A 21,665-nucleotide genomic window follows, 5' to 3' on the forward strand; every position below is an offset into this window, starting at 1 on the left:
GTGGGTGGGACAAGGCATGGGGTTGGCTCGTTATGCAGCTGGATTGCTGTGGGTTTGTTTGTCTGGGGTAGGGGTGGGTCAGGGGGCTAAAAATAGATCCTGGTTGGGGAAGATTTCCTCCAATCCTGCTAAACCCCCATGCAGCTGCCATTCCTTTTGACCCACCTTCACCCTCCCCTCCCAACTTACTTCTGTTGAGCTCCTGGTCACCAGTGAACATTGGTAAAACATGTCCCCATGTTTGTGGGAGATGGGGTGTTCAATGACATGAGGGGAACTGGAGGGTGGGGGTCCAGTGGGGTTTGGCAGGACCAGAGAGCCTCTCCAATCCCACCAACCCCACCCTGATCTCCCTGACCGCCCCCACCTAACCACCCCTTCTCCTACCCCAATTTACCTTAGATCAGGCTCCCAGTACCTATCTAATTACTGAGCTAGCTCATGGGACCATTTTTAACTCAACCTCACCCCCAAACTTCTAACTATAATGTCTGTACAAAGCTTCTATTTTCTATCCATCTCATGGTCATCTTTTAAAACATAGAAAATCACCCCAAAACTGAACTATGCCTGGTTTAGTCAAAACTTTCCCAAAAGACATAATAGAAACAAGGATTAATGGTTCCTTTTTAATGATTGCAATGCTAGCTTTAATTAATTTTGCTACGTAAGTCATTCTTTATTCACAAAACATAATTGGTGCTTGATGTAGAATTTTTTTTCAATAAAATATATTAAGTAAAATCCTATGGTGACCAGCAGGAAGTTTAGAGATAAGCAGTAGCTAAAGGGAAGGGGGGAAGGGGGGAGGAAGCACAAAGCAGGGCCCATAACGTATTCCTTATCTCCCAGTATCTTTTTTTTAACAGTACACTGTTTGTCCTTAATTAACGTGACACAATAGCTATATTATTCTTCTTTACAAAGCCCAATTCATTTTTTGTTTTATCATTCATGAAATATCAAATAGAAAAGCTTTAAATAGGATGCATGTAAGTTGAATGACTTAATCCTGCAAATGTATTTACTATAGAGCTTGCTATCATGAGTAGTACAAATTGTTTCAGTGCAGCATGGTCATAAGACTCCATGACAAAGTGCAGAAGTCAGTGGTTTAAATTCAGAAAAACATTTGTAAGATGGTTTGGGGCCTGTCTCTCTTCATTGGTCAATGACATTGGAGAGACATAGTTAGCTGTGTTAGTCTGAAGCCAAGTAGGAGGCAGGGTAGATTTGCACCTTATGCTAACCAAAGTGTGCACATGTCTGTGTATGTGGCATGAACACTTGTACGATCTCTATGCACATATATAATATGAAGTGAGCTCCAGACCATGAAAGCTTGTAATATATTTGTATATACTTACTTCGGTTAGTTTATAAGGAGCAGATCTACCTTGTCTTCTATAATGGCATTTTGTCATGTAAAACTAGTGTAAGTTGAATGAGAATCTGGCTCTTAGTTTGGAGATGAAACTAAACTGAAAAAACAAAACACAGTTGAAAACCAAATTCTTCGTGGGTTGACATCAAAACTAATTCAGACCGGGGCGATGTGTAGGGGGTGCAAGCAGGTGCACATGCACCCCCTGAGTGTGGCAATGCACCCCCTATGAAAAGGAAGTGCCTGCGGGCAGTCACCAATCCCTGCTGGTCACTGCTGCTCTTGTTGGCGTCTGCGGGTGGTTACCGACCCCTGGTTGATGCTCGCCACCCCCTCCCCACCACCACCAACAGCGCCAGTGATGCCTGCGAGAGTTCCCACTTATTGCCGCCATGCTCCCACCGCTGCTGTTGCCCCCCAGCCACTGGAGGCACACGTCCATTCATGATTCAGACCAAACTCACTTGAAAATATTTTGGGGTTTTTTCAATGTTATATTAAAGTTTGCTTGAAAAGCTTGCAAACTTGAAATTATCTTTAAAAATATTAGGCCAAGTTTTAACTCTAAGAAAGCTCCAAGCCTGGTCTCTTCCTTATGTTATAATTTGTAACATATTTTCACTATCATTTTGTTGCTGCATTAGGCATATGCAGCAAACCCCTGGCTGTTTGCCACTTTGAAGGCAATCCTGTGTGAAATCTTTAGTTTGAGTGGTGAGCCAATCCAGAGTAGAGCCCCTTTGAGGGAGAATAGAGACCTTAAGGGAGATTTGTGTCAGGAGAAATAAGGATTGTTTTGCTGCACAGAGTCTCTATAGGCCTAAATGTCTGCCTTTTCAACGTGCCACTGACTGAACAGGGACTTGATTTGGAATAGTTTTATTGGTTTTGGTTTATATGTGCATTTGTTTCCAAAAAAAAAAAAACTTAAGCAGTGACTTAACATAAATGGGAAATGGTTGACTCCTGGTTGTACAACAGGGAACGTCGTGTCTGACAAAAATCCCTTCCTATTCCACCTTGAAAACCTGTTCCTTTATTGTTGTAAGTAAGTGATAGTTAATGTACAATAACCCATAATCCATTTGTTAATCATCAGTTCATTGAAATTAGGGTTGGTTTTGGCAGATTCCTAACATCTATTTGTAGTATTTATTTTGGATAGCAAGGGGAGTTGACAAAGCAAGAATTATTATGTGGTCTTCTGCTATTTTTAAAGAAATGAAAGGGGGGAATCTATCAACATACCAAATAAAACAGCTAGAAACAAGTCTAATGTTTATATCTCTTTTATGCACTGTTTTATCTCACCTTTTCTCAGCATGAAAGCTTTCATGTCAAAGGAGCTGTGTTTATAAGAGGAGCAGGGAGGAAACTCTGCAACTTTCAGAACACATGTCACAGCATCTGGCTTCTTCGCAGGCTTTTGAAGGTGGTTGTGCTGACAGCTTCAGAACTGCCCGTTAGACTGCCAAGACAGCTGTAAAAGTAGCTGGCTAACACTATTCTTTTGAACATCATTTTCATAGGATTTAACTTTGAATCTGAGGGAAAAAATACTTTCATCTTTAATTAATTAGTACCCTTTACATTTCTATTTTCATTATTCATTTTTGGAGCAAAACTGGCTTCTTTTTCTCATGAACAACATAAAGCACTTGTTTTTTTTGTGGGGGGGTGTTCCTTTTGTTTTAAGGATGGGGTGAGGTATTAATATTACTAATCATTTTATTTTCTATGTGTATTTTACTGTGTTACATTTGGAGGGAACTGAAGAGAAATCATATGCTAAATATTCACCAAAACCACAAGCTACCTTCATGAACATCTGGATATACTTAAATACATCTGGAGAGTGATTTTAGAGATGTATCATCTTCCACAGAGCATAAGGATTTGGGGAATGGGCCTTCAAAATGAGGCCTTGCTATTTCTTCTCAATCCATTAAGCATTTTAGGATTTTGGGGAAAATTGTAAGGATGATTCTTTGTATCCTTCAAATCTTTCCAGGCTCCCATAAAACTCTTTCCTCAGGGTCTTGGAGATTTCTGTTTTTATTACTTGAATCTTAGTGAGCATTTAATAGTATCTTTACAGCTTTCACAGTACAGTGTGCAATAATGGGTAATTTACCTGAGATGAAAAACTATATTAAAGGAAAAATTACAGATTTTTTTCTAATAAGTAATAGAATATATTAGCATTAGGGTTTATTACAGTGTATTAATTATCCTAATAGAGGGCTATACATTTCCTTCATTTAATATATACAGGAAAAAATTTCAATCAACACTGACCTTTAAGACTCCTGCTGGTTTTATATTCTGTAGATGGTGAAACTGACTGCAAATTAGATTCTGCAATATACCTTGTTCCTTATATTTTTCAACTGATTAGTTTCAGAGAGTTGGCAGTAACTTACACTGTTGCATTCAGTTTGCAATTTTGTAGCAATCTCAAGCACCGTGTTCAACCCCGCAAGGTACTGTTGAGAGATGCTGTCAAACTCTTTAGATATATGTATTTTCATTCTCTCGCCATGCTTGGTACTCATTTAAAAGAACCAGTCTTTAATTTATAAAGCAACGTTTTCAAAATGAAATTTAGAAAGACAGGAATCTGTCACATATTAATTCAGTAATATCTGCATGTTAATGTGTGGACATTTACTCTCAGAGTTCCAGTTAGGAAGTTATTATACTCTAGTGAATATTATTTTTGTAATTTTTAATAAACAATAATTGTGCAACTGTACAGTCCTGTATTACATACCAATTATACTAGTTTCATCATTAATATACCACTGGTTTTTTTTTACTTGGACTATGCTTTATGTTTATTTGTCATCTAGGAATTGCAAGGTAATTGGAGCTATGTTTACATAAAGGGAGATGATTGTACATCAGATATAATAAAAAATCAACATAAAAAAGAAATAGCACTGTTGAAAATAGATTTAATGTTTTCAGTCTTCTGAAGTGGTAGTATAATTAGGTGGAAAGAATTTAAAATGCACTTTGCCTCAATCTCCCTTTCACAGTATATTATTTTGTATAGGACATAAACAGTAGTTTTCAACCATCATGTGCATGTTAAGCTGATCTCTGCTGGATGGAACTGGAACTGCTCATCTGTCTTAATACAATTACAGCTGAGGAAGATTTCTCTTTAGCACAAGCGATGGAGGACTGTGATTGTTTTGGAATAAAAAGTACCAAGTTCTGTCTTGCTGTCACCACATAAGGTCATGGTGTATGGTTTAGAGATGACTGAAACATCAGATCTTAAAAAGGCAGATTTGGAGGAGGAGGTGGCAGTCAGGTTGCAAATGAATCACTGTGCAAATCCATTAATTTCAATCGTATAATGTTGATGGTTTGATATTTGGAGCCAAAGTCAACTTGACAATAATATCTGGATTTCTAAATGGAATACACATTTTGTAGTCCATATTCTTCAGTTGTGTAAAATTCTGATTTTTAATTGAATAACAAATTATAAGATGCTATCATTTACAGACCTCTTTATATTTTTCTATTGACTCATCCTTTTCTCTTTTTGGTAATCAACAGGTGTTTCTTGGAAGATGGAGCTTCAAAAGGTGCCTGGCTGAACCGGTCAAGTATTATTTTTGCAGGAGAGGATAAATGGTCAGTAGATCCTCGAGTTTCAATTGCAACAGCAAATAGAAGGGAATACAGCCTCCAGATACAGGAAGTAGATGTGACAGATGATGGTCCATATACTTGTTCTGTGCAGACCCAACACACTCCTAGAACAATGCAGGTGCACCTAATTGTACAAGGTATGTATTTTTTCAAGTGTGAATCACTATTAGGAATGAGCTGGAACAATCATCATCTAGAGAAAGGGTCTTATCAGAAATGTTTAGAAGTATGTTATCTTAATGTACAATATTGTGATCAGAATACATCTTGCTAGGGTTTGTCTGACTTTTTTGTATTTATGTTATACCCTTGCCTCAAGGATCTGGTACACTATAATAAGGTTAGATTAACTTTGTGCTTTTCAGCAGAGATCCTCTGGTAAATATTTAATGAACCTAATCCTCATCTCCTTTGCCTCATAGTAGATAGTAAGCTATTTACTTCTATCCCGTTCATGACCTAGATGATAGGCATCTTAGTATGTTTTCAGATGCTCACTCAAAATTCCTCTGTGATGTCTTCATGGATGCACTTTTTAAAATAATGCATTAATTAATTACTGTATTGAATATTTTATAAAAGATATAACAGTTTTCAAATTAAAGAACTAGTTCGGGCTTTTTTTTTTTTTAGCCTGTTTAGTTTACTAGAGCGTGAAGCCATGGTGCGAGATAAATTTATGTAGAATAGACTAAAACTGTTTGAATATTACTTATTCTTTGGAATAAATCATCATCATATTGCTGCCAGTGTCAGCTACAGCTTTCATTGCTACATAACTGGAACAACGAGCCATTGTTCAAAAGGTGTACATTCAAAAGACATTTCTGTAATCATTCATTACATGATTATTTCACTTTTCTTGTTCTACTAATTTTGACTTGTCAAATCCTCTAACATACTACAAATGTTCTGAAGTGCCAAATGGAGGTCCAGTTACTTTATGCGCATTTCTGTGACTTATGTGGCATCTAAATGAGCAACATCATGGTTGCTCTTTGTTACTTGCAGGGATTAAGTAATTTTCTGCTGGAATCAGATGCCACTTCTTGGTTATCTCATATGCTCAGGGCAGAATATGGGCAGGGTATTTCACAGTGTGAATTTTTTTTTTCTTATTTTAAAAATAGTAACAATACACATATTTTAATTTAATAGTTGCCTCTTCAAAAAGCCAAGCAGGTAATGTTAAGCTGCAGAAAGTGCATACCCTAGTATTAGATCTACAACTGTTGCTGTTCTGCAGAGCTTTCTGCCATTTAGAAGATTTATTTTTTCAAAGCTCAGTCTATCATACAATGAATAAGGCAAGCCTTTAATCATATCATGCTGTTTACAGATGTAATTATTCATTTGAAAATGACTGGCATTTATGCAGTTTTCCAGTTGCATTAAAAAAGTTCAAGAGTGAGAAACATCAATAAGCCAAACAGGGTCAATTCAAGCAGTAAATAAATGTCATGGAAAACAACGTTCCTCAAGTAGAGATGATTATCTACATGCTAAAACAAGCCATTGCACACATTTTTATTCCTTAGATCTCCTACAATCTTTCCTGTCAAAGCATGCCTGCGAACACATTTGAAAACTACTTTTGCATGATGAAATTTGAAACCTAAGTCAATTATTGAGAGAGTCAATAGTTTTTCATTTTTTGAGGACTGAAAGTATCAAAATGTGTTTTGGAGCACTTGTTTTTGCTTGAATAAGCAGCCCAATAATCATCTGTTTTCAAGCATCCATAAAACTTAATTAAAAAAAAAATTGGAGACAGGTAGAATAGAAATTAGCAATGTAAGGCAGTACCTTTCGGTGTTGTTAGCAGTTTAAATCCAGCTGCAGCTGGCGGTGACCAAAAGCCATTTAATTACTTTTTAGTGGCTTTCATAAAATAACTTTAGTGACCTTTCTTCAGCTCTCCATGGAGAGGCACCTATTTTACTAGTTAAACCTTATATGAACCTTGTACTCTAGCTGGTTTTGCTGGACAGGCTAAAGATTAAACGCTCATAGACATGTTCCATTCAGGTTAAAGTGGAGGTCTGTCAGCAGGGTATATTGGGTAAATCTGTAGCATCCTCATCTGTGTCCTGCTGTTTTCATGGATGGGGAACTTCAGTTCAAAAATGTTACGTTACTGTATTTTCACAAAAACTGTAATAGTTCATTGGTTTTAACACGGAAAAGTGTTACTGATGTGTTAGAAATACTGTACATGTTAATTATCCAGAGTTGCTTGTTTCCTTGAGTAACAAAATGCAAAAACCTAAATATAACAGCCAATTGTTGTCACTTGGGTTGTGTCTATATGATGTGAGGCAGTGCCATGCAGAGGTAACTGGCCCTAGCTTGACTGAAGAGTGCTGTTGAGTCAAAGAGCACATCAGAACTCTTTGACCTGTGCTACTCAGTGCTACTTCTGGAACTGGAAGCAGTTAATTAGACAGGTTAGGGCAGCATTTTCTACAGGCTGGTATGCCCTGATGAGAATATGGCTCACATGGTTAATATCGCTTCCAGCATTAAAGTTAGCCCATTAAAGACTACTCTAGGCCAGGGGTTTTCAACCTCTTTGGATTAGTATACGCCCGGCGGCTGGAAGTGGAGTGGAGTGGGCAGGGGGGAGGGAGGGATGGCATGCAGCCGAATGCAGAGTGGCAGCAGCCATCGCATGAGAGATTCCCCTATGTCTGGTCAGGCAGGCAGCACCCGTGCGGCAGCATGGGACGGTGTATGGTGGTGCTCTGCCCCACCCACCCGTGTCTACCCTCTAGGCCCTTCTCAAGTACCCCCAGGGTACACGTACCCCTGATTGACAATCCCTGCTCTAAACTATTTCTGCACAGTACTTGTCTTGTACCATACAGACATTCTTCCAGTTAGTTATTTTTTAACCAATGGTTTTCTAACACAGAATGCATAAAAACTTGAGAGAGCATGGACCAGAATCCACATCTCTTGCCACAGCAAGTACTTTAACTGCTGTGCTTCAGATCCAGACTCCCTTTCACTTGCTCTGCTGCAGGCACAATGACTTCCTTTCTTGACTGAGGCTGCAGCTTCTTCAATAGTCTTTTCCTGGGATGCTGGATGTGTGGGTTTGAATGCACTCGTGTGGATAAGGGCTCAAAACCCAGGCATCCTCCTTTTTGGAAGAGTGCTGTATTTTATGAACTGCCAAATATGGGAATAACCAGGGGTGGATTGGGGGGAGGCAGAGGAGAGGTGCCACTGGTGCACTTATACCTCACTTGGATCCCTGGTCTACCCAAAGTTTAAAACCAACTGCCTGGCAGTGGCAGCAGCATTTCTAGTCAGGAATTGCTGAGGGAGTTACTTGACTTCATGGCTCATTAAAATATACTCGATCCCTTCTAAACTTTTAATTCCACAGGTGTTAGAGACCCTTTCTTTTTCTTAATAGTTGTGATGTTCCACTAATCCAGCTGTGCTTTTATCCTTCAGTTCCGCTGTCTGTTAACTGCCCCTGGCAATGAAGCTCCTATTTCACATCCCTGTGCATTGGTTCTAACTCATTCCAATGAAGATATATTTGTTTTTGCTTTAATCCGAAACTGACTGATATAGCCCTAGCATATTAGCAAAACTTCTGGTTTATTTTTAATGAGAAAAAAATGTGTGTCGTTTTATTTGTGATGATGCACCTCAGCGTCTTAACCCCCACCCCCTTTTCAAAACTCTAGGTTCACCCATGGACATAACTACCAGGATTGTCAACTGCTCATAAATTAATGAACAGTCCATAAAAAGAAAGCTAAAAATGTTTATCTGCAAAGTCTGTATAAAAAATTGAGCTGGCCTTAAAAAACTAAGAACATAGAGAACTAAGAGCTTGATTGAGACCTCAGTGCAAGTGTTGATAAACAGAGCAGAGCAGGAGTGTGTATGAGCAGGAGTGTAGCTCAGCACCCTTCAGGGAGCTCTATATTAGGGCTTTGTGGCCCACTGGAACCTGGAATCTCTGTAGCCCTCCCCTCCCCCCAAACCAGCCACTTGCTCCTGCATCGCATCACTTGCCTTTAATGGCTGCTTACCTGGAAGGCAGGGAGGGTGTATGGCTTTGGGTAGCCTAAGGGCCTTGTTGCATGGTAATTTTGGGCTGCTTTTGGAGCTCTTAATGCCCCTAGATTGTCTGCACATTAACACCTGAAACAGTTTTTAAGTGCTCGTTATGTGGCTCAAAGTGATGCCACTCCAGGGCAGGATTATCTCTGATCCTTGCTGCCCAGCTCGTGTTCCACTAACATGTAGCCACTCTAGGTACCTTAGAGCAGAGGTGGGCAAAATATGGCCTACAGGCCAGGTCCAGCCCACCAAGCCACTCTGTCTGGCCCACAGAGCCCCTAAAAAATTTAGAAAATATTTATATGCTCCTGGCTGCTATTGCTGCCCTGAGGGGTCAGGCCAACACTCAGGATCTCAATATTGTGCTGTTAGACAGGACAACGTGGTGTACAATAGCACATATGCAAACACACAAATCTATTAGGTGTATGCACATACACATTCAAACCAGCCTAGGCACATGCATACCTATTACCAATTCAAGCACATACTATACACCCCAAAAGTTAGACACAGATTACTAATTCGTATATCATGTACACAGTGCCATATATATATATATGTGTGTGTGTGTGCGTGTGTATATACACACTCACACTACCAACTCAGATACACTCACGTTCAAAGTAACTAGTCTAGGTTCATGCACACCTGTCACCAATTTAAGCCCACACATGCTATACACACCAAATTTAGACAGAATCAGTTACCAGTTACCAACACCTGCATATTCAGTACACATACATGAATTACTAATTTATAAACCTACCACACACACACACACACACATATACACACACACACATAATGATATCTGTATATGTATATATATGTGTATCCACTAATTTACACATATACCACCACCAACACATACATACAGGTGAGTTCCTAAGTTGGGTGTTGTGATGTGTATCTATGTGCTTGGTGTACTTGGGATATCTGGGGAAAGGTTAAGGTAAGAAAGTAGAAGTGTAGGGAGTTAAAGTGACCAGGACTGGGATTAGAACCGGTAGACTACAGGGGCCTGGGCTGAAGAACTGAGGCTTGGAGGTTACTTTAGGTTAATTGATCTTAATGGATTAAAAGACTGCAGAACAGGGAAGCAATGCCGGGACAGAGGCTGAGGCTGGGACTGGAGCCAGAGCTATGAGGGAGCTGAAAAGGTAGGTGGGGAAAGAGAAAATGGGACTAAGGGAAAGTGTGGGTGTTAAAGAGGGGCTCTGGATGTGGGGAGCCAGAGAATGGCTCTGGGGCAGCTAGAGAAGTTGCAGGGAGCAGCAGTAGGTGCTGGGAGCTGGAGAAAGACTTTAGGACAGCTACGAGGAGCTGGGAAGCTGGGGGGAATGTACAGTTACTCACAAGTATATAATCTCCTGGGGGTAGGAGGGAACACTGCGGTGGGAGGAAGCCCAGAATAGGAGGGGGGATACCTTTCAGTCCTCCAGGCCTGAATGTGTGCCTGCTTGAATCTTGAGCTAGCACTAACACCCATCAGCATTTGTGTAGCTCATAGTGTAATGTATAACAAGGCCCTGAGACACTGGGTGAGACAGGGAGGAGGAAGGTATGGTGTGGTTGAGATGGAGTTGAGAAGGGAGAGAGGTGACCAATGAGGGTCTTGCAAGGATGGGGAAGCAGGACCAGCAGAGGTAAGACTGGGGGATGGACTGGGCTGGGCTGGAATAGGGACAACATGGTATGTTGTGGAGTCAAGGGTACCAGGGTGAGTAAGAGATCCCTGGAGTGGGAGCAGCACAGTGTGAAACCATTGTTACAGCCAGGTAAGACTTTATGCTAGGTGGTGGCTTGAGCCAGGTTTCGGAAGTTGGTGTTCAGCTCTTAAATTTGAGCACAGCACTTGTTTCTGCTGCCCAGGGCCGAGCAGAAGGGTTACATTTATGGAAAGCATATGCCAGTAAAAAAGGTTGATTGTCAATGTCCATGGGGGCAGGGGGAGTTCTAAGATGTTTTTACCCACATGAGCCAGGTTTGGCTGGAGATAATGGCAGTGGGCAGGTTCCCCTTCCTTACCCAGATCTCACACGTGTTCCTACCAGCCTGGGAGCAGGCTCAGTGAGGGAGGAGACACCTGATGCCACCATCATCACCATCTGAGCCCAGCTTCCTGTACAGCCTGGCTGGAGCAGCTCTAGAGCTCTCTACCACTAGGTCAGCTAGTGACAGCATCAGCAAGGAGGAAGGGAAGGAAGAATGCAGGGGGGTGCTGAAAATGGAGGTGTGGGATGCAGTCACCCAGTCAATGCCAATCATTGCTCTCTCACCCTGGTTTACAAATCCTGAATCTGACCTGATCATAGTTGCTATGTCTTTTGCTTTGCATTGGATTCAACATAGTTGCTGCATTGGATTCAACATAGTTTAGGCATCCTCCAAGCACACCTACAAGATTAGGCACCTCAAGAGTCTTATTCACTGTTCTGCCACGTTTTTGGATCACCATGGAGCTGTGCACTTAGCTATTCAAATGAGAACTCTTCTGTGTGTGTGTGCATAAGTTAAATTAAATGCCTAGGAAGCTTTCTGGTCCAGAATTTAGGCATTGAACAAACATAAGTACTGAATGGGTATTACAGCTGCTAAAACAGGGTTTTCTAGATCAAATTTTTGGACTTGGGCAACAAAATTCCAACTAAGTCCTTTTTTAGGCACCTGAGGTGCGTTTCTGGATCTCCTCCTTCATCTATGCTGTTACAGAAGTTTAGCTCTAAATATTTGAGGACACAGAAATAATTAAAAGTGGGTTAAATTGATTACTATAATCCTTGCATTGCAAATATTTTAATGAAAGGACAAGGGAAGTAAATAGGTATCCATCATGATATGCACCTGAGAGATTAATTTCAGGCAATGATTGAGAATTGAAATGAGAAGGAAAAATAACTGTCATAAATTTAGGTGATGGAATCTGTTGTTTCCTGGAGTTATATCTGCCAGTTTGCCATGGGTCTGGTGCAGGGCTCAAAGTGTACGTATTATACAAAGGCCTTGCTGTCCTTTGAAATGCATAATCATATACTGAATTCAGGAGGGGTTTTGGCCTTTGCATTTTAACAATGATACCAAATATATCTGGAGGGCAACAACATTCCCCTTATGCTAGCAAGATGCAGACAGAAATACACAAGGCATCAGAGTGTTGCATAGAATATCTGCTAATAAAGAGCCATACAGTATTTATTGCAAACCTTGTATACAAATATAAATACTGTTTTGAAACCCAAGGATACACAATTTTATTTTCATTATATTTATGTGATATAGAACTGTTGCCTCTTTACTTTTGTTCATTGTTTTAATATTGCTGCATGAAAAGGACCAAACCTACCTGATAGTCTATGGCAGTGTTCCTCAGTGAGTCCTTATGAAGAGGGCAGGCGCAGAGAACAAAAGCAAAGCTGCAGGACCCCAAATTCAGGAAGATGATGATTTTCCTTGAAAACCTCTGAAAAATCCTAGTTAGTTTTATTGGAGTTGCCAAATGAGTGGAGCAGCAGGGAACCAAGGTGCTTAATCACCCAGTGCTTCTGTGCTTGTGAGTATAAGAAAGGAGGTTGTTTGTTGCGACCAAGTCTAGAGCACAAATCTCCCTGCTAGTGCTTGGCCTGGAAGCACTGGAGCTGCATTGTACAGCATCAAAGGCAGGTTAATTAGCACTGCTGAAAGTCAATGCCACTTGGCTTGCCCTAGGTGTGCGTGGACTTGGCTACACTGCTTCCAGCATGGGCATGAGAACATGCAGAGCCACAAAGCATGTTTCAGGCTGCCATGGTTAGACACAGTAAGGTAGAAGTTGGTAGGCATGGCCTGGAAGTTATTCAACTTCCACTGCTGCCTTCATAACTTTAAAACAGCATAAGTAACCTGCTGATGGTGCTAAATGCACAGGCAGCAGCCTCAGCGGGGCCAAACCTACATTTCCAGTTCTATGGCAGCTAAACTACAAGTGTAGGGCCAACATACAGGGCCAATGAAGCTCTCGATGGATGTCAAATATTATTTAAAAGAATTCCAGTGTTTCATTACAGTCCCTCAAGTGCAGTCTCTGGAGTGCATCATTGTATGCAAACAAGAATTAAATCATCAACTTAAAAGAACTAAATTAGAATGAAGGAAATCATTTTTGCAAATCTAGAAATGAACCACTGATTAAAGAAATAGTGAAGGCAAAAAACAAAGCTGCTTTGCTTTTGTAATATAAAATCCCTAAAGTCCTTTCCCTAACCTGTGTTTTTCTAACAGAAAATATCATTTAATACTGTTGATTAACCCATACTGTTTCATGTATAAGATTTTTGTTGTGTAAGAACTACAGGACAGATATGTGAGTTGTTAGGTTTGTAGAGGTTGTAATTTTTCCAATATAAAAGATCCTTTGCTTTGATTATTTTTGTAATACATAGTGCCCTCGCACAGAATTGAAAAATAAAGTTGAAAATTAATTGCACGTATAAAACATATAAATGACGGCTTAAGATTAATTAAGCTAACTATCAGAAAAGAGGCAAATAATGAATCAATAGGTAAAATATGCATAATTAGTAAGTGATGGCATTTATATTTTTAAAAATGCAAAGTGTAACCTAAGGCTTTAATTTATTAGTGTTTGGTGTAATCATCATCAACATTTTTCTTTTGCATCTTTAATGAGTAACAAAGCAACTCATTTAAAACAGTAGAATTGAAAGTGTCAGTCAACAGTAATCCATAGAACATACTAACATAACATACCAAAATCCTTTACAAATGCCATATATGAAGTCTTCATCAGTGTAATTACTTTTAACCAGGGAACCTTTCAACCCTTTCAACAGAAGTTTGAAAGAACTAAGTTCAAAATAATATGAATAACATCCTGTTGACACAAAGAAGTTAGTGTCTCCAAACTAGTGACTAAGGTTATTTTTATATTTAGTGAATGCAATTACTGTATAACCACAATTATCTGTGTGTGACAAACTTTTATGTAGTTTATTCACTACAGGCAGTGTTATTTGTACAATTGGATTAGTGAGTTAATGTGGATGTAACAGGGGGCCTGCTCGGGGCCAGTCTCCGGATGGCCTGCCCACCTGTTCTTGGGCTAACCATCCACTTTCTTGCCTGCCCTGCCTTGATCTTAATTGATTAATAAAGTTGTTAGTTAAGCAGGAGGCTGCCCATTTTCTGCCCCGATGCCAGGGGGCACTATCTGCAGCTCCAGTCCTTCCCTACACCGCAGCCCAAGCCTCACAGATGGCATGTAGGTGTTCCTGCTATCACTGGCCCTTCATTGGGCCCCAGAATCCTTCTGATTGAATCCCAGCCTAGAGTCCTCTCATCAGGCAGCCTCATCCACCTTCATATAGGCTATGTAGCTCCCTGAAGCCATTTTCCCCTCTCAGGTGTGGTCCCCCCGGGACCTTCAGCAACCAGCCCTGGCCCACCGCCAGGCCAGTCAGAACCCCTGGCCCTCGGCTCTCAGGCATCCCTCGCGGGGGGCTCCTGGCCCTTTTGACCAGTCTGGTCCTGGCCCCAGCATGGGCCAGTCAAGGGTACTCTCTTGATCAGTATTGAGTCTCTAGCCCCTCACTCTCTCTAGGGGTCCACCCCCTGGGCCCTACACATAAAGGGGTAAGCCACCCAGTGGTGGGGACTAGGGGTTAAGGCACCCCAACCTGCCTCTCACCGGGGTGATCACTGGCCTGGCATTTTCTGGGGGCTCCCGCACCACTGAGAGCCCCACCAGGCCACCCACTCCTGGCAGGGTGCAGTTTTAGGTCATGCCCAGGACCAGGAGCCTTCTTACCATCCCCTACAGCTCCTCCCTTACTTCCGGATGTAACTCAGCAGCCCTCAGGCCAGGCAGTGTTGTTGCCTGCCCCTTGCAGCTAAACTGGCCTGTTTATATGGGCAGCCCTGAACCTAAAATGGCTGCACTTATTAGGCACCTGGCGGCTGCCAGCTCCAGGGCCTTAAAGTGGCAGGCACACACAGTGCTCTGCCACAGTGGGGTTAACTTCTAAATTGCATTGAAATGGATGACAAAGGTTCTGCTGGGACAAAAACATCTCTCATTTTCCCTCCGTACAAAGGAGCTGCATTATTCTTGCAGCAGATGAGTTGTTTGTTTGGTTTTTTTTACCTGTTGTCTTCCATGTTCCCCATGGAGAAATGAGTCTACTCTTGTCACACATGGTTTCTGGGGTGGACCTACCTTTAGCTATCCATATTGCTCATATCTCTGGGAGAAATCCAAGTTCCTGGCTTAAATGGATTTTTTGCCCATTTATGCAATAGCTTGACTCAGTCAAAAAAGTACATCATAACTATCTGGGCTTTGCTGCTCAGCCCTACTTCACCCTCAAAATACTAAATCTTCTGGCTAAAGGCAAGTACTGAATATAGGGATATGAATTGCTTAGCTCATGAGTTACCTGCATTCCCAGTTCTCCTCACTGTTATGAATACTGTAGAACCAATGGAACCAGCATCTCTAGATACTTTCCGTATCTAGAGACAGAGTTGGCAATAAAAAATGCAAGTAGAGTCATTTTAATTGTGAATTTGTTTACAAATAAAATAATAGAACTGTTTAAAACACCTTGCCTTGCCATTTGTCATTAGAATGATCCATTTGCATGATATAGCAAACAGTTGATAAAACAGATGCAGCTGATATTTAAAAGAGAGTTTAGAAAGAGAAATCTTGCTTAACTATACTATGGCTCACGTAAGACCTGACTTTCATAAATAAGAGCTGTAACTGGTTGTTGCAGTCAACCAGGTTAAACTCTGTCTCAAATATGCTGAATTAGATAGACTTAAAGAGCATCTAAACAATTGTTTTGCTAGAAGAAAGACTTCTGACTCATCCATCTCATTTCCACAACTGTCATCTCCATGTTTAATTTTAACTTCTTCTGATTCAGAGTTGACGGTTGTATTTCCTGGCCTTCATCCTGCTATCAGTATCACTATCTATGATCAATCAAATTCTCTCTTTTAGAATGTCCGGGTGGTATTACTTTTCTTAGTCTGAAGAGAGGAGCGATATTTGATAGACATGTAAAATTGAGACTTTTTCTTGAAATGTGAAGCCTTATGCTGTGTGTTGTTTTCATTTTACTTGCCTGTATATTGTCCATTGTATAATGTTACTTGTCCACTGCAGCTAACCTACCATTTGTTGCCAAACTGCTGAGAAAGCTGAATCAGTGTGTACAGTATTTACCTGGACAATTCATATGTTCGTCCTGCTTAGAGCTTCCAAACAAGACTATGGAAGTTTGACGTTAAAATCCCATTGAAATTACCCTAGTTCCCTTCACTGCTTTAAATATCATAGATATCACTTTAGAAAAGACTGGAATATTCTCAGTACAATGAGGCTAACCTTCCTGAAATGGATTTTTTTGACAGTAATATTCAAGGTTTTAGGTTATATTCCATTGTTGTGGGATTAACATCATTGCATTTAGAAAAATGGTAGAAATTTGTTTTATTTTTTATGAAAAATTTTCAGCAAAACTCCTGTAGATATGCATACTGGTTTGATTTTTAAAAAGCAAAAAACAAATTGGGAAACATGCAAAAAAACAAGGAATGGTTTGGCTTCTTAAAAAGCCAAAAAGTCAAAAAAACCCTTCAAATTGCTTCATATTTTTAATTTTAGAAGTTTAATACATTTTCAAATTAAAGCAGGTATTTCCTTCAACACAGTGTTTTGAGGTTTTAATTCAATGGGGAGAAAAATGAATTGGGGGCAATCCTTTTTTTGGTTCCCCACCTTGTAATTTTTGTGGTTCAGTCACAAAATTGAAATATATATATATATATTTGTAATTTTTATTTACATTTTTTGCATGATTCTATTCAAAAGACCCTGGTGAAATATTCTGAAATCAGGCCAAGCAATCCATCTCCAAACATGTCTGATTTACTAGAAGTAACATATCTAACATTAATTATAGATATTTTTCCCTGCTGTTTTTAATTTTTACTTTAGTTGTTCTACTTGTTTGCCTTTCCATTATGACATCCCAGAAGAAAAGGAATGCATGTCAAGCCATTTTTAATTTTTGTAATGCCAAAAAAAGCCCTTCTGTCAAGACTGACTGCATTAACATGCCACTCAGCCACTTTGTTCATTAGAACAAATTGGATTTGGAAATCTTTTAACTTTAAACAAACTCTCTGCAAACCTGACATACAGTAACAGCAGCAATTATTTTCTACTTAGTTTTTTATTGCAGTTGGTTTTATCCCATGACAGACTAATTGCAGAAATGTTGGGAAACTTTTAATGTCAGTCTAAAAAAAACCTCAATGAAAATTCAGCATCAACTACTAGAATGAGGACTAGTACTGAATGTCTTAAGCTGTTCTAAAGGCAAATAATTGCAATGAGCATAAGTAAGATAGATCAGAACCTACCCAATCAGTTGCCTGCAAGAAGCTCTGTTTGGCCAAACCAAAGTATTTCAGAGTTGGGAATCAAGATGCTGAAACTTAGCAGCTATTTCATCTTTTCTAATTTTTCCACCATTAGCAATATAGAACTCACAGTGCTTCCTACATGATTAACCCCCTTGCATTTTCCCATAGTATAACATTAAAACCAACACTTTAATGTTTAACTCATTAGGTTAAGCATGCAAAATCCATTGCTCTTAACAACAGCAACAAAAAGTTGCACACAAGGTTAACATTTTTTTCAAACTAGTTACTGTGTGCGTTCATTCCAGCTAGACATAATCCATCTTCTTGATTCAAATAAAGCTATTCTATTGACGCTTTCAAGTATCCTGTTCCTTTTTAGAACCATTTTTGTCTTTCTGTCCATGCTTCCAAGTCCTCCTCCCGTATATTTGACTTTTTTTGTTTGTTTGCACTACAAATGTGGCCAAATGCTTAACTACAAAAGGTGTGAGGCATGTTGTTTGGGAAATTCAAACAGAAAATACAGAGGAGTTTGCAAAAGCTGTGTGCAAATAATGATTTACAGTATATAAGTATTTCAGGAAAGTGTATTTTCCTAGATATTGCAGAAGACCAGTGCCTCACATTTAGTTTAGTCCAAGGAGGAAAGCTAATTAAGCTTTTGGGAAGTTCTGTCCCATTCAAAATCTTTAGATTTCTATTCCTTATGTATGTTTAAGGTAGCAAGTAGGGTTCAAATTTTTAACCACATTTTAATTTATAAATGAAAGGCCATCATTTACCATAGCTATGTATAAGTGTTGCATTTAGATTCATTTAATTTAGGTTAGATTGATGAGGTGGTGAACTAAATTGAGATTGGAAAATAGTTAACCCAATCTACAAAGGCTTAACCCAAGCTAAGGAACATCTGCATTCATTCACAGCACACCCCCAGCTAATTACAATTGCCTCAGCCCTGAGACTGTGCTATTATTCCTCCCCCACAATTTTAGCTTCCTGACTATCCCCAACAAATTGGGCAACTTCCCTGAAGACCCAGCAAACCTACCCCTAGCCCTTCCAACCCCCCATTCAGACCCACTATCCCAACACTCCGCAGATCCATTAGCCCCCAAGATCTCACCTGCCTCCCCCCATCCCCGAGTTACTTACCTTGGGCTGCCTGCAGTGCTTCCAGCAGTAACAAATACCTGCACACCCCACCCCCAGGTTAGGTTTAGGCAGCTTAAAGTAAGCCATCTAAACTGAAACTGGATGAGGCAAACAATTGCATATAGCCCTAGAAAGGTCCAGTACAAACAAGCAGTGCTTCTCTCACAACTAGATAACTTTATCATGGGCTAAAGGATAGTTCTACCTGTTTTCCAGTTTAGTTCTTACCTCTGTTGTGCCTGCCATAGAGACTGTTATGAATTGTTGAATGGTGGTATTATGCTCTTGACACCTGCCAGTTATGAAGTGAATGGAGACCACCCACTCATTTTATGCTGGTCTCTTTTTCAGGCATCAGATGGCAATATTTTTCAGTCAGCATCGACTTTGGTTTGGTTTTAACCAGTACCTTAGAGATAAAAGGTGAACTGATTTATTAATATTAGCCTTATATATTACTCTGTCAAAGAAGTATGAGCAGGCAGGCTGAGTGGGGCTACTGGATTGATTTGGGAAAAAAATTTATTAGATTGTCTGCTGCATATGCTGAAAATAAGCTGGTTGCCTCACTTCCTGTATTCTGTGGCACAGAAAACAAAGGTAAAACTTGCACACATTCAGTGGTGAAGATCTGTACATTTGAAAGAATTGAGAAGACCTCAAAAAGCTAATTTTACTAAAGGATAATATACTCTTTGCTGAGTATGGCTTGTAGGAACGGTACAAAAACAGAATTATGTAAAAGCAGCTTTTTATGTTTCCTTTTTGTATCATTCATTACTTTGTACTGAAAGATTTTAAAAAACTTGTGCTATTGGGGGAAAATAAATTATAATAAAATGAATAGAAAGGGAAATATAAAATGAAAGCAACATCACTTAATCAAAGTGCTAGTTTTCCCTTTAACTTGTGTATGGATGATTCAGGGGTATAGGTTGTAGCTGTGTTGGTCTAAGGACATAGGCAGACAAGGTTCTTTGGGTAAATCCAACATCTTTTATTACACCAACTCAAATAGTTGGAAAAAATTCTTTTTTGCAAGCTTTTGGGCACAAACACCCTTCATCAGGCTGAGGAAGCATCTGCAGTTGGTCTGTGCTCTTCCTGGTTGGAATGAATAGTAAAGAAGCCAGAGGCTTGTCTACATGCAAGAAAGTCAGTGACGATGTAAATAAGAGTCAATGGATGAGAGACATGTTGGTCAGGGGAAGAGGGGAATGAATGTCATTGGTAAATACTGGAGAGGTACTTGGGGAGTCAGATGTTAGGTATGTTATTATAATGTGTCATAAACCCAATGTCTGTATTTAGTCCACAATTTTTTGTATCTAGTAGGTTGATGAAGTGAAGTTTGTAGTCTCATCTCTGAAAGGTGTTTTGAGGATTAGAACTGAGAGATTGCAGAGAGAGTGGTTTTCTTATGAGAAATGTGCCCCCACAGGTAGTTGGGTATTCTTGTCTTTGATAGATTTCCAGTGTGCATCCATTCTGGTGCGCAGTTGTTGTTCGGTTTCTCCTACATATTTTCCATTGGGGCATTTGGTGCATTGGATGAAACATGTTACATTTCTGGAGGTGCAGCTATAAGATCCAGGACTGGTTATGGGTGTATTCTGGGGTCTAGTAATTGTGGGGATGATGAAGATACATTGGCAGGTTTTACATTTCTTGTCATGGCATGGTCAGGATCCATTTGGTGCGTTTTGGCCTGTAGGTGATGATGGCCCTTCTGGTGATGCAGTTAGCGAGGTTTGGTGCTTCTTTAAAGGCTAGGATGGGTGGTTTTGGGAAGATCTCTTTAAGAATTGAGCTGTCTTTCAGTATGGGTTACAACTGTTTGAGGATTTTCCATGTAGGTTCCAGGGAGGGGTGATATGTCATAACCAGTGGTGTGAGATTATTATGGGGTTTCCTTCTGTACTGCAGCAGTTCTTCATGTGGTATCTAGGTGGCTCTTTCAAAAGCATGATCTATCTCTCTGGTGTGTGTTTAAGGTGACTGCTAGTTCTGTGCAGATATGTATGTTGGTCCATGGGTTTCTTGTATATCGTGATCTGTATCTTACCATTCCAGACAGTGATCATCATGTTTAAAAAGGAGATGCTGGTGTTGGAGAGTCAAGACATCATTTGATGGAGGGGTGATGATTGTTGAATTTCTGATGGAAATCGGTCTGAGATTGCAGGGTTTCAGTCCAAATGGTAATGTTATGAATATATCTTAAGCATAGCAAGGGTTTGATGGTTAAGTCCTTGAGGAATTCTTCTTCCAGGTGGCTCATTAAAAGGTTGGCATACTGTGGGGCCATTTTGGTGCCCACAGGTGTGCCCATGGCCTGCAGGAAGCTTTGGTTATTGAAAGTAAAGTTGTTGTGTGTGAGGATGAATTGTGTAAGGTCAGCAATATAGATTTCATAGACATTAGGGCTGGAAGGGACCTTGGAAGATCGAGTCCAGCCCTCTGCCCCAGGGGCAGGAAGTCAGCTAGGGTCACAGGATCCCAGCAAGATAAACATCCAATTTTCTCTTGAAATTGTTCAGAGTAGGTGCTTGAACCACCCCTGATGGCAGGCTATTCCAGACCTTGGGAGCTCAGACAGTAAAGAAATTCTTCCTTATGTTCAGCCTGAAATGGTCTTGCAGGAGTTTATAACCAGTCGATCTCATCATCCCTTGGGGGGCTCTGTTGAACAATTGTTCCCCCAGATCCTGGTGAACACCCTTGATAAACTTATAGGTGGCCATCAGATCGCCCTTGACCCTGCGCTTTCCCAAGCTGAAGAGTCCCATAGCTCTCAGCCTGTCGTCGTAAGATTTGTTTTCCTGACCTCTGATCATGCACACGGCTCTTCTCTGGACTCTCTCAAGCTTCTCCACATCCTTTTTGAATTGTGGAGCCCAAAACTGGACACAGTACTCCAGCTGAGGCCTCA

At 40.3% G+C, this 21,665-nt stretch overlaps 1 protein-coding gene across 1 annotated transcript in view; it reads left to right on the forward strand.

Annotated features, from left to right (window-relative positions):
- The window catches only part of NEGR1 (neuronal growth regulator 1), an 865,068-nt gene that overhangs the window by 317,098 nt on the left and 526,305 nt on the right, over positions 1-21,665 (forward strand). Inside the window, exon 2 of the mRNA XM_019528400.1 lies at positions 4,958-5,190. Within this exon, the coding sequence (XP_019383945.1) occupies positions 4,958-5,190 (233 nt within the window). The remainder of the gene's footprint in view (positions 1-4,957; positions 5,191-21,665) is intronic.

The sequence above is a fragment of the Gavialis gangeticus genome, unplaced genomic scaffold, assembly GCF_001723915.1.
Source record: "Gavialis gangeticus isolate Ggan-Ray unplaced genomic scaffold, GavGan_comp1, whole genome shotgun sequence".
Lineage (NCBI taxonomy): Eukaryota > Metazoa > Chordata > Crocodylia > Gavialidae > Gavialis > Gavialis gangeticus.